Source organism: Anser brachyrhynchus (assembly GCF_964034855.1).
Source record: "Anser brachyrhynchus genome assembly, chromosome: 2".
NCBI classification, from domain to species: Eukaryota; Metazoa; Chordata; class Aves; order Anseriformes; family Anatidae; genus Anser; species Anser brachyrhynchus.
The window spans coordinates 33,449,493-33,465,402 of NC_137695.1; the positions used below are offsets into that span (position 1 = coordinate 33,449,493).

General features: G+C 38.9%; 1 protein-coding gene across 2 annotated transcripts in view; it reads left to right on the plus strand.

The window, feature by feature from the left end:
- Positions 1-15,910, plus strand: part of ITGB8 (integrin subunit beta 8) — a 48,010-nt gene that overhangs the window by 23,996 nt on the left and 8,104 nt on the right. For both annotated transcript variants that reach the window (XM_080580962.1, XM_080580963.1), the window contains exons 6-13: positions 274-432; positions 5,360-5,455; positions 5,549-5,638; positions 8,273-8,407; positions 11,325-11,730; positions 13,338-13,563; positions 14,576-14,679; positions 15,739-15,902. In XM_080580962.1, the coding sequence (XP_080437088.1) occupies positions 274-432; positions 5,360-5,455; positions 5,549-5,638; positions 8,273-8,407; positions 11,325-11,730; positions 13,338-13,563; positions 14,576-14,679; positions 15,739-15,902 (1,380 nt within the window). The remainder of the gene's footprint in view (positions 1-273; positions 433-5,359; positions 5,456-5,548; positions 5,639-8,272; positions 8,408-11,324; positions 11,731-13,337; positions 13,564-14,575; positions 14,680-15,738; positions 15,903-15,910) is intronic.

A 15,910-nucleotide genomic window follows, 5' to 3' on the forward strand; every position in this document is an offset into this window, starting at 1 on the left:
TAGCTTGTTTATATTTTGAGGAATCTTTCAAAAAGGAAAGCAAGTGGTAAGTGGATCTCTGACTCCCAGAAATAGTTTTCAGACATAGGATGTGAAGAATCTTTCCACACAAAAGCAGAATGAATGCTTTAAATATCCTGGTTTAAACTCAGCGCTGCTAAGTATTGTAATACCGGGAAGTAGACTTCTACATTCATTTTTCATTTTGTTATTTATTATTTTAGAAAGTAGGTAAGTATCACTTTTTTAAGTTCAATTTTGTTTTCTTTTCAGAGCCACATTGGGTGGCGCAAAGAAGCCAAGCGACTACTTCTTGTGATGACAGATCAGACTTCCCACCTGGCCCTTGATAGTAAATTAGCGGGGATCGTAATTCCCCATGATGGAAACTGTCATTTGAAAGATAATGTGTACGTCAAAGCTACGAGTATGGTAAGGTATATGTCATACATTCTGCCTTCAGGGAAGTGGTGTAAATGAGGTTTTTGGATCAGTGCAAAGCATTGCTTTTAATTCAACTATTAGAATAATATTTTCCCAGGTAGGCAAGATGTAAAATAAAGAATACATCACATGGAAATATTGACATCCTTTGTATCTGGGATGAAGTATTGTTCAGTCTGAGTCAACAGTACAGAGCAGAGAAGAATATTTTACTGTTGGTTTAATGTTTTTTTGTTGTTGTTTTTGTTTTTTATTACCATCTCATTAGAATGGCACACATTTTCTATAAAATATAAATAGGAAGTTTCTGTGATATTTTGCAGGAGAAGAAGCAGGTACAAATTGCATGTTTGTGCTAATAAGACAAAGGTAGTGGTCATGCTTTATGGTCAGAAGGTTCGTAGTTGCATTGATTGAGCAAGCTTTGTAAGAGTGAAACTGAAGATGTACAGCACCAATGAACTAGTCCAACCTAGATGGACTAGAAAATATTTTGGTGACACAAAGCTTTGCTGTGTTAATGTAGCATTAAATACATCTGAATCTCACAGTATAAAACCATGTGTGGTAATACATACCTGTGTAAAAAGTTGCTTCAAATTCACTGTAACAAAACAATAAGACTTCAGCAGATATTTTTAGCTTTCAAAAAGATTTCTTCAAGTATAAAAGAGCTATAGAGATACAAGAATTTTTTCTCTAAGATTTATACTATTTAATTGCACTGTTTTATGAATGTAATTCATTCATTTAAGAAATGTGAATCATTTGAATCATTGCTTAATTGTTATGTATGCATCAGAAAATGGAAATATGAACTGTGGTACAGAGCACATCAGGGTTTTCTTCTCGGTGCTCACTGCACTTAGCTGAAGCATCCAGCCTGCATTCCTGGCCAGGAGATCAGTGAGGGCTCAGTGCAGGCCAGGCTAGCCCTGAATTTAGTCCCAGTGCAGGGTGTTTACCGGGAGGCAGCAGGAGGCGGCGGCCGTATGGTGTGCGTTCGTGAAACGCGGGAGGTTTCCAGGAATAGGTGGGTGTTTGGGACCTCGCTGAACGGAGGAAGCAACTAAGCGTGTGCTGGCAGGAAGGCTGTCTGGATTTCCGATTATCTGATGTTCTTGCATTAATGCACTCCCTCTGTCACCTTTTGGATATTCCCTCACTGATGTCAGGATTATTTATTTCCCTCTTGCTAGTCTGTTCAGTTTCATTGTTTTTACAGTGTCCCTGGGATAAAAACAACCCCTTCCCTTATTCTGCTCAAAGCAAAGAATCCAGAAACTTTCCTTCCCAAAAGGAGAGCATACTTATTTGTTATGACGTCCCTATCTCTACTTTTTATTCACTTTATTACACAAGTGCTATAGATAAAAATCTTTCCGTGGGATTCAGGATTTCTTTGGTAATAAAGATATTTTCAGTTTCAAAAAAAAAAGAAAAAAAAAAAGAAAAAAAATCTATCCAACTTGGCAAATTAACTTCTTTGTAGTCTGGAAAACCTCACCAATATAAAATACAGACAAAATTAATTAATCTCTGTCAATGACAGATTGATGGCTGACTGAAGAAAGGGTTTTAAATGATTTTCTGAATTCTGGGCTGAACAATCATGATTTTATTGTCCCATATAGAGTAAGAAATCTCTATGATTTTTGGTCCTATTGATGCTTTCTGTGAAATTAGGTTGTCTTTCTTTTGCCACCCATATGAAATGACCTTGAAAGACACCTAGACTGGCACATTTTGACCCATGGCTTCTGGCCCATATATTTTTTCAACCACTGGCTAATTCTTGCATGCCCACGTATAAGGTTTAGTGACAGGAGAGGTCTAGAATGGAAATCTTTCTCAGTGTCAGATATTTTCTGGAATAGATTTGAGATGATAACACACAATAGTGTCTATAAGGGCAGGTAGTTTCTTGCCTTTTTTTTCTTCTCACTAGTATAATAGTACTAGCCTATAATAGTATATGTTATTTTAGTCATATTCTCATTAGCCAGAGATCCATAAAGAAACAGGAAGAAACTTCAAATGAACAAGTAAAACCAGAAAAAGAAAATCTCTGTAACTAATATTTAAATGAGATGTCATGAAAGGTTGTCAAAAAAAAATGTAAAGAAGAAACATGGTTTTACTTTTTTTTTTTCCTTCTCAGTGCAATTATGATATGAAATGTTAATTTTAAGAGTCATCTGTAATAACATTGTGCTCCTGCTTTCATTCTTAGTGCCTGGTAGTCTAGAGAAGACTGAATTCTGGCATACTATATTTTATTCTTGTTGCAGTTAAGAGGACTTTGCTTTATTTATTTGCAAAAAAATAATCTTTCCAGTTATTAATTTTTCTGCCTCTTTCTAACTTTTGTTAAGTAGTCATGCAGAGGTCAGAAAAAGTATAAGACAAGAAAGAAATCTAGTCCATTTTAATTAGATGTGTGCTTGGTTCACTCTCTTTCTGAAATACTTAATGTCTGTATCAGTTATCTTCTAGACTTAATACAGTAGGTTAAAATAATAAAATGAATGATGGAACTGGAACAAGAAGGAAGATCTAAAATGAGAATACATTCTCCTAAGCAGTAGTGGGAGTAGATAAGATAAAAATGCATAGAGTACACCAAGGTTTTTACAGCAAGCAAAATGAGGCTCCTTGAGTGACCAACAGTCCATTATGTCGTCTCCTTACACGCTTTAAATGAAAAAGATAGTATGGTTCTGCTGATGCATTAAAAAAAAAAAAAAATCTAATAAGAAGGAAATTTTTCTTTCTAATCTGAAGTGAGAATATAATGTACTGTTAACCAAACTGGACACGGTAATGAGTTAGAGCTAAGAAATAGATGGGAGCCCAGTTTTACTTGTAAGCATGCTGTGTGATTTGGGGATCCAGTCCCTACAATCTTCGCATGTCTATGCATATCATCTCTTGACTTCAGTAAACTCCATCTGAATAAGCTTTTGTTTCATCAGGGGTTGGAAACCCATTTCTGATGCCACTGATCTCAAACTTTTGCCATTAGTTGCAGACGTTGAAGGTTCACTTTGCTGACATTTGGACATGTCTAGTGTCATATGGTAACCAGCAGACTGATTCGTTTGAGCACCCTCTCACGATTCCTCACCACTGCCCCATGGTGCAGGAGATGTTTGTAGAACATCTGGCTTTACTAGGACATGTCCTGGGACCACTTGGTGCATTTGTGATCTGCCAGCCTGGTGCATGTGGCGTGTAGGCTTGTGCAGGACAATGGAGGCCCAACCCCTGTGGTCTGTGGTCATGGAGAGAGGGAAAAGGCCTTAATGCTGTGTTGTGAAATTGGCAATGCGGCCACTGCTGCTGCACTTCACCTGTAAGTGTGCTGTGTACCAGTATTTATGCTCCCTGGACCCTCATGTATGACATGCTCCGCAGCTGCAGCTGTAAGAAGGCCTGTTTATTGCTGTATTGCTTAACAATCGTTACTTATCTTAAAGAATATAATCTCTTATCAAGAATAAGTAAGTTGAGATCCTTGCTAAGATCAAACTGCAGCAAGGAATTCCTTTGTTCTTTCTATACAAGGCTATTTACAGTAGTGCAATGTGGTGGAAAATGGATTTTACCCCCTTGCATAACTTTGTCTCTGCTGTCCTGGCTTTCAAATTACTGTTAGGATAGCAGTTGACTTGCAGGGTGCCTTGAATAACAAGTGGCACTCCAAGGAGTAATGAATTGTGCATGAAAACAGGGAGAATGTGTTTGTGTAGGAGAGAGGGAGAGAGAGAGAGAGAATAAGGGACAGATGATGAAAAATGTCAGGAAGAGAAAGACAGCAGAAATAGGTGGGGGAAGGACATTGAAAAACCTGACGTATGTCTATTGCTCTCCTGAGGAAAACTCGGGGAGGGTAAACACAGGCAACTTCCCTATGTTTAGTCATGAATTTTAAATGTTGAAATTATTTCTTAGGAAGCATTCACAGACACATATATGGTAAATCAGCAGTGACTTTCAGATACAGTTTGTTTTAGAGTACTGGAACTGGAGGAATGCCACGCAGCACAGATGTGCAGAGCCCACTGGGACCACACAAACACCTCTGTGCTTCCCCATTTCTTGGATGAAGGGATAGCCACACACCTCTTGTTCCCAAATCCATGTCAGATCTTTCAACAAGAAGTATAGGAGGGCAGGTCACAGCACAGGACATGCCATAATAGTCACTTCACCAAGTAGAACAATGTCAACACGGGGGAGAGATGTGAAACTCATGAAACCTTCAGGCACAGGCATGGTTCAGAAACTGTAGCAGGCCATTGTAGTGATGGCTGGGGGCATCACTCCTAAGGCAAGTCTTGGAGAAAGGTGTCAGCTGTAAGATATGTACAGGATATTGATGTTGCTAGAACCTGACCCATTTAGCTGATGTGTCTGATTCCTGATGCCAAAACACGTTTCTGAGAAACAAACTTAATGACTCACCTTGCAACTCCCAAAAGCACACCTCATCTGATGTCATTCTTCCTCCCTGACTTTTGCGCAAGAACCCGCCTGTTGTTCTCAGGAATCCTGTTGTTCTTCCAGACAGACCATGGACAACACCGTATCCAGCTGCTGTTTCATGAGCATCAGACTCAAACCAGCAAAATGGTGCTGTGTGAAGAGTCCAGTTAGTCCTCCCAGTGTGCAGCACCACTGCCTAGCTGACAACAGAGAAGCCTGTCACAGCCGACTTGATGTGCTGGTGATTTGTTTTTTTCTGTCACGGTCTGCATTTGGTCAGTCCCACCTTCTTTTGGATGTAGGCCCAGTATTCCTTTGTACATTTAGAAATAAGGATTGGAGTAGCTTTGGGGTCCTGTATTGTGTTATGTATAAAATGTAAGGTTTTCCCCTACTAAACCTCATTTTTTTCTGTTGTATTTTGCAGGAGCATCCATCTCTTGGGCAGCTGTCTGAAAAATTGATTGACAATAACATCAATGTTATTTTTGCAGTTCAAGGAAGCCAGTTCCATTGGTATAAAGTAGGTTAGAAATCAAATTATTTTTCCAAATTTGAAAACACAGTATTTATATTAAATATTAAAACTGTGCATAAACTACTGTATTTTTCACAGGATCTGTTACCTCTGTTGCCTGGTACTGTTGCAAGACAAATAGAATCACAAGCAGCAAATCTCAATGATTTGGTGGTAGAAGCCTATCAGGTATGATCAGAATGACATTGTTGGATGCTGTATTTGTACAGGATTTTTTCACCTTTTATAGGCTAGAGCTTAAAGTTGGAATTTCCAGGATGTTGGCTCCTATCTGAAGTCCACCAGGATAGGTTTCCTAATTTTCTGAATGTCCAGGTTAGTGGTGGGTGATACTGTCCCACAATAGCCATTCAAATCTCGAAGGCTGTTGGGGTCTCAAAGCCAAGAGCTGGCACTTTTTCTTTACTAAGGATGCTCCTTAATATGATGTTTGATTCTTTGCACCTCTTGCCATGCTACTTCAAAAGAAAAGTCGGTCTCATTTGTATTTTGGAATCTCAGATCTTTAGTTATAAACCTGACGCTACTATCTGGGCATCATATAAATTCAGAACAAAAAGATGCTGCAGTATGTAGAGGGTTTTACAGCATGAATTCCTAGCAAATGGACAACAGGTGGGAATTTACAAGGATGCACTTTGACAACAGGGTATTTTGGGTATTGTGGAAAGCAGCATTTACTTTGCACAAAGCAGTGTGATGACTCAGGGTTTTAAGGCATTGCAGCGAAGAAGAGTTTTAATAGGGATTTGAGAGAGAACAATGGAAATGGCTTTGTGAACTTCTGGGAGGAGTTCTCAACTGGAAGTAATAGTATGGGAAAGAGCATAAAGTTATTTTTCATAAATGATTGGCAAGGAATGGCAGCGTGAAAGTGGAGACTGTCATCTTGGTAGTGAGTGGGAAGGGGGATAAACAGGTTTGAAAAAAAAAACATATAGTATATATGTGATGTAATAGAGTAAAGGGAGCCCATACAGCAGCAGCAAAATAAAAGTCATGGATTAGACAGTCGAATGCTGTCAAGGTGTGCAAGTTACATAAACATACAAGATTCAAAAGCTGAAAGATCAGCTACAAGCCTGTATGCAAGGTATTAATGTGCATCACATTAATTATTTGGAGATGGAATAAAATCATCCATTGTACTAGGTTAACAACGTAAATTAGGCTATTTGGTTGCTTTCAGCAACCATTGGCTTTAGTGAAGAGCCGAGTCCCAGTCTATTACTAGCAATAGAGTGGGTTTGTGCTCATTTTTCACAGTCGCATGTTGGAAATGTTGTGTAGAAGTCAAAGACAGCCAAAAGCAGAGGAAGTATAATCAAGTATAATCAAATTGCATAAAAGTTCTCTCTGGTATTATACTTTCTCTTATGAAATCAAGAAATTTCATTTTGAATATAGAGGCTTGCAGGAAACTGTAAAATACTGCTGGCAAAAAAAAAAAAAAAAACAAAACCTGAAACTCATGGTTCTTTTACCCCTTTTAGACTGTCCATCCTAAAGTGAATCAGAGTTTTTACAGTATAATACAGGGCAAACATTCAAGGAGAGGAAATAAAAATTTACAAAATAATCCTTTTATTTAAATAGAAGATTCTGTGGGACTTTCCTGCTCCAGCCACCCCCAGTTTGTTCTTGCCTTATTTTCATTTTTTTGACAGTATTTTCCTTCCCATTCTAACTCTATTGGATTTGATACTTCTGAGGTTTTTTATCATGTTTTTAGTGGCTTGTAATATACAAACACACAGCGAACAGGGCTTGAATGTTTTGCTTTCTTGATAGCAAAAGTACTTACATAAGAAAATAAATTTAGTGTTGATGTTTGATGGCAGTGAGCCTCTTGCACTCTTCTTCTAAGCAGGGAAGCCTTAGGCTTAGTTGTGGAAAACCCTGGGTGAAAATCCCTGTCTAAAAAGCCAAAGATGAGTCACTAATTTTCAAAAAGTCACTAAGATAAACATATGTTCAGATTCATGTAATTAAATTTCCGTTTGTAACAATAAAATATCCCATTTTAAAAATAGTAAAATGCAAGGAATTTTAGTAATCTTTTTGTGCAATTTTCATCTCATAGAATTTTACAGGGTTTTAATATATTTGTAGAAGGAAAAGAAGTAATATTCCTTCTATAATTACTAAGTAGGATTTTAGAGGTTGCAGTAAGTACTAGTTATGAAGTAGTTGGCTTTGTCATTATTTTATATTGTAAAAAGCTCTAATGGGAATCAACCAGTTGTTGACTTACATAGACCTAGCTGACCCAAATAAATCAGTAAGGGTAATCCCAGTAGCCTTTATATCACCCTAAAGTTTGCTCAGAGGAAACTTTGCCAAGACAAATGCAAAATATCAGAAGTTTAAAGCATCAATTCCATCAGTAACTTTTTCTGCTGAATAATAATGGCTGTATGTATGTCTACTGTTTTATTTTGAGTGTGTAGCTAAAATACAGAATAGTCTCTCAAAAAATAAGTGTTTTTTGTTACACATGGTTGCTGGAATAGATTTTCAAATTGCCAAAAATACAGCCTCAAAACCATTTTAGAAAAGCTGAAAATATTTTTTATCTGGAAAACGTAATCCTCTTTATCAGAATTATGAGTTCACTGGTTGTGTATATTTGGAATGTAATCAAGTCTTTATATGGGAAACAATGCTTTAATTCATTCCTATATTCATGCAGACAAGCTTTCTTCATTTTTAGTTAGTCATAGTAGCAGTACTTGGTATTAGTCACTAGTACACATTATATATTGAGATGCAATGCAACTAAAAGTTGTTTTCTGGTTACAGAAACTAATCTCTGAAGTGAAAATCCAAGTGGATAACCAGATCCAGGATCTTAATTTCAATATCACTGCAATCTGTCCTGATGGAAGTAAAAAAACTGGCATGGAAGGATGTAAAAATGTGGGATATAATGAAGAAGTATGTTTATAGTTCTCTTTCTTCAAGGAGCTGGAATACTTACTTTTCTGTTTGGTTGGGTTTCAATGGTGTGAAGTCTTCTAGGGATTTACTCAAACTGAAACTGGATTTTAGTGATTAATTATCACAGACTCTCTATTATTCTTGGGTTTTATTTTTCCTGAATCTTATTTTAATTCTCACTAATCTCATGAGACTAAGGCTGAAAGCTTTTCCTGAAAGCTAATGTCCATTAAAACTATCCTTCTTTGTCCTTTGCTGGACACAATGGCCGTGTTCATTGTGATAAAATTTGTACTTAAAGAGGTTGAAAGATAATCACCCAATGGAAAAGAATCATTGGAATTTGTGCTACTTGGATCTGTGGGAGACACCACCTTTTCCTCTCCTTGCTCTGCTAGCCTTCTTGCACACTCAGAGTCATGGGTAATTAGTTTATTTTATAAATCAAATTAATAAAATGATTTATCCCCATTTGGATTGGTGCCACCTACTGAATGAAATGGATTTTAAAACTGGAGCATCGTGCACCGTGAAAATGCAGGGGAAGATGTCTGGCTTATATAAAGAACATAATTTTCTTCCGAGAACGACTTCTTTGTGCCTTGATATATTTATTTGATTGCTTGGACCAGTAGAGTAATTCCTTTAGCTTGCCAGGAAGAGGTCTGTGTTTCTGGAGAGCGAGGTCAAGGAGTTCTTTCCTTCTTGCAATGTACACACAGGTCAGCTGATGCGATTTGATTGTGTCTGTGTGTAGAAATAGCAAAGCAAAACAGTAGGTTAAATGCGTGAATTTTAAATATGTTCATTTAAATGTGTTTTATAGTATTCTGTATTTTGTCTGAATAATTTGCTGCTGATTAGCTGCTACTCTTTAAGGGAGATGTGATATGTTTTTCTTCTTAACTCATCTCTTCTACAGTGTTGTTCCCTGTGTATGTCATAAGAAATAGGATTGGAATTTGTTTTGTTTAATGAAAAGAAAAATATTTATATCTGGTTCTTTTTAATAAAAAGCTGAGCCAGTTGATTGTAAAAGATTGCATGTGGTCCTAAGCTTACTGCGGTTGAAAATGAGCCATCCTCAAGAGATTAATTTATTTTTAACCGTAAATCCTCCTTTCAGTATTTGTTTACAGGCTAAATGCTTTTCCTTAATTCTCACATTCCTTTCATTGTCTAATCCTTCTTCCTTCCTTTTCTTACCAAAACACAAAAGTGTATTATATTTGGGAAGAATCCTATGGCCTCTTCAGGGTGCAAAACTAACTTTGGCAATTAGTGAGCGTCAGTGTTCACGGTGCCATAATTATTCAGTTGTAATAAGTTTAATCTTTCTGCTGCTGTGTTCAGACCCATCACATTTCATGACTCACAGGCAAGACATGGTTTGTGCTTCCCTCCCATCTCCTTGCCGATCCTCCGGCGGTGTTGTACGTGAAGATCATGTTTTCTAGCAGGGCTCTGTGTCGAACACAAAGCACGTTCTCTAGCTGCAGCCTTTCCTCCCCACACAATCTGCACCTGCCGTGTGAATCCTTGGGGCATATCCACACTTTCTAATGGAAGAAGCCTCAAGCACAGAGGCTGCAGGCAGCTGAGGGGTTACGCACGCAATAGCGCACTTGAAAAAAAAAAAAGAAGAAGAAAAGCAAAAAGATAGAGACAAAGCCTTTATGCACCCTGGATGGGACAGTTAAGAAGTGCATGCTCTGCACTGCATTCTTCTCCTGTTCTTGTAGGCAGCCGCGGCCCGGCTGGCCACAAAGCTGCCATTGTCGAGCAGGGTGGGGGCGCAGCGGGAGGGGGGGACCGCCAAGAAATGAATGCTCGCAGTCTCTGTGGATGCTTTCAGCCTCCCGTGTAATCAGTTTCTTACGTTTTCAGTTCTTTTGAGTTGGAAATCTTTGTTCTTTGGTGGTAAACAGTAAAGGTACTTGCGTCTGTCAGGCTCTTTTCTCACCTTGTCTTCTTGGTGGTGCTTTCTCTGCAAGGAGGCTGGGAAGAGTTGTTCACAGTCAGCAGGTTATACAGCCTTAGTGAGAATACCCTGTCAGGAGCCCACCAGGCAAAAAAATAAAAATAAAGGTAACTGTGAAATACAAAGACTGCTATGGTGAAAATACTACAGATATCAAAGCTGTCAGAGATTTGGTAGTCACTAATGCCAGCTCTGTGACAGTCACCAGCCACCAAAATGAGCCAGGGCCCTGTGCCAAGGCTCTGGAAAGCCGCAGGGGCTGATGCTGCAGTGAGCTCTGCCAGCAGCAAGGACCCAGGGCATGGTGGCGAGGGCATGCCATGGGCAGCACATGGGTGCTGGCTCCATCCCGAAGCAGCGCTTGGTCTGCCTAGGGTAGGGCCACAGCAAGAGCAGCAATACTCTCTTGGTTCATCCCCATCACTGGACAGGGAAACGTAAGCTGCTGCTAAGGTGTGAGCCATTTCTGTGTTTTAGCAGGAGTAGGTAGGGCCTCCTGAACAAAAAGTCGGTGTATTTTCTATTTCCACAGAAGACTTTCCGCAACAAGAACATTTATTATAGATTGTTTTTATGATGAGTATCTCTGCTTCTGTTTGTGTTTGTCTTGCTCAAGCTGATCTTGAGTGTTTCTATAATTTACACAGAATGAACACTTTAAATAAAAGGAGGACTATGGTACTTCTATGGGTATTTAAACTTGTCTTCTGCAACAGGAGAAGTAGACTGCTGCTAATCTTCTGTTGCTATGGTTTAACTGTATTTGTGATGCCTATCTTTGCTAATATATTTCACAAGTGGGCACTGTATCTTTTCTTATTACCAGCTAGTGCATATACATAATGTGAGATTCTGCTTTATTTGTTTGTTAAAAAATGTAAGCAATTTATAGGAAATTGTAACAATGTAAAATATATCTTTATTTCTTCTTAGGTACTTTTCAATGTATCAGTTACAATGAAAGGATGTGACACAACTGGAGGAAGAAAATATGCGATACTTAAGCCTATCGGTTTCAATGAAACCACCATCATTAATGTACAGAAAAGCTGTGCCTGTCAGAGTGGAGATGGTGCAAGGCAGAAAAGAGTGTGGGCTGATGAAACTTTTCCTGATGGCAAACAGCCCCATTGCAGTGACAACGACTGTAGCTCTCATGGAGATATGGTTCCTTCTGAGAGGTGCAGGCGACAGCCGGACCAGCCCATCTGCAGTGGTCAAGGAAACTGCATAGACGGAAAATGTTTCTGCTACAAAAATAAGCTAGGCAAGGTGTATGGCAAGTACTGCGAAATGGATGACTTTTCCTGCCCGTATCACCAGGGAAACTTATGTTCTGGTAAGCTGCTGAATTTAAGTCTGTGCTTTGTTTCTCTTTTGTTTTGTTTTCTGAGACTTTTAAGTTAATGTTATTATGGAAAAATGTGATTTAATCAGTATCACTGTCTCTACCAGAATATATTTTTCCCCTCAAAAGTAATTTTTGAAGTATTTTTAAATCTGTTCCGCTGTCCTGCCTCCTTTCATTTCACTGTATGCTGACCAATTTGTGAACTGAGGGACCAATTTTTTTCTGCTACAGTAGGATAAATTGAGAGTAATACTGGGGGCTTTGGCAGAGCTACTCTGGTTTTGCTCTGTTGGTGACTGTGAACTTTACATAAAATGGAGAGAAATAATGTTACCAAATTCTTTAAGTACTTCATTCCAACACAACGAATTATGGTTCATGTTCTCAATCTTCTTCCGTAACCCCAACAAACTTTGTGAATTTATTATTTCTTAACCTAAGCAGACCTCTCAAATTTGTGAGCTCACAAAGCCGAAATGCGGTGGAAGAGGAAACAGGGAGATTTTTATCTAAGAGGTGTTGGGGTCTCTCATCTGTGATGGAGTCTCCTGCCCAAGGAAAACCTGCAGCACGAGGCCATGGCGGAGCAATGTGCCCCTTACTGGGATGTTTTACCGTGCAGAACCTTGCACTGAGATGCCTTGTGATCCCTTTACCTGCCTTTTGCCCAGCCCAGGCAGATGAAGGGGCAGTCTATCCTCTATCCTCACCCTCTCTTGGGGGATCCCATGCAACCATCTCCCTGCAGCTTGTCTGTGGGTCCCTGGATCACGAGAAAGGCTATCGCAGTGCATGTGAAACACACACCACCGAGGCATAGCTGGGGAGATCTCAAGAGATTTGCTAGACCTGCAAGTGCTTTATGTGCTCTCTGTTTCTGTATTTCCTAAAGGTGTTTTCCCACGCTGTAAAACTGTGGCTAAACATTACCAGCGCATCAATTGTACACCTGCCTAAGTGTACTGCAACATGGAAAACATATGGATTTTGCCCTAAAGCTCCCACTGCTTTGCCTGGAAAATTATAAAGGCCACCAGAGGTTCTTTGTAGCCTTTGAGTCCTTGACGGTGTGCGTTTTAAGTTCTTATTACACAACCCACAGTTCATAAATACAGCAAAGCCACCTCTCCTGCTCATTCATCTGTCCTCTAGAAAGGCAGAAAAGCATTGTTGTAATGCATCCTTCTGAAAAGAAAAAGTAAAAAAAAAAATGACGTGCACATGAACTTGGTATTCCTTTCTCCCAAAATCTTGCCATTTATTCGAATTGAATGCTTTATTGCTACAGAGAAGTTTGTTTAGTTTGCTTGAAGACTACGTTCCTGAAAGTTGTGTAATTTTTAATTGCTGCTGCTTTCATCCAGGGCAACAGGGAAAATCCTAGTAAAACATTTTAGGATGAGATGAAGGTAGCAGCTTTTGCTCAAATAAGCAACAAACAGCAGCCATAAATATGTATCATGGTAACAATTTCAGCCTGATTTGTTAACTTAAAAAACTTATCAGCAAGGCATCAGCAATACAAACGTATGCATGTAAAAACTAACTTTCTGTTTTCATAAAAGCATTTGACTCAAGATTATCTGATGTTGTAGGTAATGGTGAATGTGAAGCTGGTAAATGTAAATGCTTTGCTGGCTGGGAAGGGGACCGTTGCCAGTGTTCGTTACAATCAGCAAAACAGTGCCTGAATTCAAAGGGCCAGATTTGCAGTGGAAGAGGAAATTGTGTATGTGGAAAGTGTGAGTGCACTGACCCAAGAAGCTTTGGCCGTTTGTGTGAATATTGCCCTGCTTGTAACAAAGCCTGCGAAGAAAACTGGTACGTCTCTTGTACTAGACTTGATGTTTAACTGTAGTGTTGAAACCAGAAGGAATATTTCTGCTTGGCTAGATGTGTGCTGTTTTTTTAGATGCTAGGCTACAGGAAACTCAGAATTCCTTATGCTTCCCTGATGAAGGAAGGAGGTGCGGAAGAAGAGCGGTGCCTGTGCACTGTCACCACCATCACTCAGCGGAGCAGGGCTGGTCTTACCCAGAGAACAGCATTCCCCACTACACTTGGGCTTTGCTGTGCTAATTCTAAGCCATGTCATTTTTCCTTATCCATGTAAGGAAAGGACAGAGGTCAAAATCATCAGCTAAAGGAGGAGAGAAGTCAGACCAGCCTGTTGGTGACACACACTGGGACTGACTTAGAGAGTAAATGAAACCCTGTCCTTGGGCACGGTTCTTCTGCACTCTCCTGTTAGCACATGTAACTTCCTGCATCCCAAAGTGGATAAGAAGGTGACAAATAGGCCTCTGTTGGAAGGGGAAATGCAGTAGAAACAATTGTTTATGTACATTCATTTGAATGATAGCTCAGCTGGAGGGACAAGCTGGGCCATGTGTGAAAAGGTGACTGCTAGATAAAATGCAGTTAGCCCTGCTGGCTGAAACATGTCCAAAGTCAAGCATGTATCCCGATGAGACTGATAGGTAAGAAAGACTAAGACTGAACTAGAGTCTGTAAGGGGAAGAGATGGTGCTAGACCCTCAGCTACCCCCCTGAAGAACACACATCACAAAGTGCAGAGGAGGGGCCGGATGGAAGTGGCTTGAGGCCAGCCAGATGCTTTACTTTATTACGTCTGTCTGGTCAGTTCTGAGAAGTATCACAGGGATAAAATGCTGAGGAAGGCATCACATTTCAAAAAAATAATAAATGTCGCAATGTTTTTACTAACAACAGGAAAACATTATGTGCAAGTGATACATCAGCTTGTTGATACAATCTCTGTAAGGGGAGTGCAGAGAAAGACATAGGTTTTAATGACATTTCTCTTCCATAGGAATTGTGTTCAGTGCCATCATTCTAACAATGCATCTCAAGCTAAACTTGACCAGTGTAAAACCTCATGTGCTTACCTGTTACATTACATTGACCAAACTTCAGGTATGTGGTATTTTCTAGGTAATTTTGGTAAGAGATGAGAATCTGTGAGGATTAATAACCGAATTCACCACTGTTACAATGTCTTTCAAAAGTGTGTCAGTATTATTGTAATAACAAAGCAGGAAAAAAGGAGCAATCACTCCTAGCTTCAGGGAAAATTAAAGATAAATAATAACAGGAAGTGTAACTGGCAAGCATTGCTAAATAGACTTCCCAACTCCTTGAGAAGCTACATCTAATAATAATGAATCCTGCCTGAGTAATACTTAAAGAAATATTTATAAATATCCATTATGGCGTTTGGATGTTTTATTACTTCAGATATGTATACATAATTTGATATTATCCGAAATTAAGAATAATTAAATATAATGCCTACCTCACTTTCAGCAATGTTTAAATACCTCTTTCAAGTACCAAAAAATATATATATATAGTTTTGAGGACTTTGAAAGACTAAAATATTATTTGATAAAATATTGTAAAGCTTAACTGCTCCACATTGCAACAAAAAAGGACATAAATGGCTATTTTGTCACTTCACATTTTTCTCTTTTAAGGTTCATAAATGAGAAAACTAATTGAGAATACTTTTCTCTTGAGCTTCATATTAATTAGAAGAAAGCCAACTGCGTGAGAGAAGTTGGCCAGTGAAGAGAGTACTGGACAAGGAATCAAGAAACCACGTTTTCTTTCATATTTTGCCAATGACATGTGCTCTAATCTTGTGAAAATTAAACTGTTTTGGCCCCACACACCTCCACAAATTCATCTTTTCTGTTTCAGCTGTAAACTCATCAGTTTGCAGAGAATTTATGGTGGCCAACACAGTGAAGCCTTACTCTTACTTTTGTAGATTAAAAAGATAACATTTGACCATTTGGTCTTGATGTGCTTTGTTTTAAAAGCTTGTGTATGGCAACTTATTTTCCCTTAACTTTTATCAGCCTTGTGTTACATCTATGCCCCTTTAATATGCAGGGGTAAATATAAATGTGCTTGAGGGATGTGCCGATTCCATGTGCTAGGCTTTTCACTTGTGTTTTCCTTTCATTGCAGAATGTTTCTCTGGACGAAGCTACTTCAGAGTGTTTTCCATAATCTTTATAGTTACATTTCTGATTGGGTTGCTTGTTGTACTTATCATCAGGCAGATAATTCTGCAGGGGAATAGCAATAAAGTTAAATCTTCAGCTGATTACAGAGTGTCTGCAACAAAGAAGGTAATTGA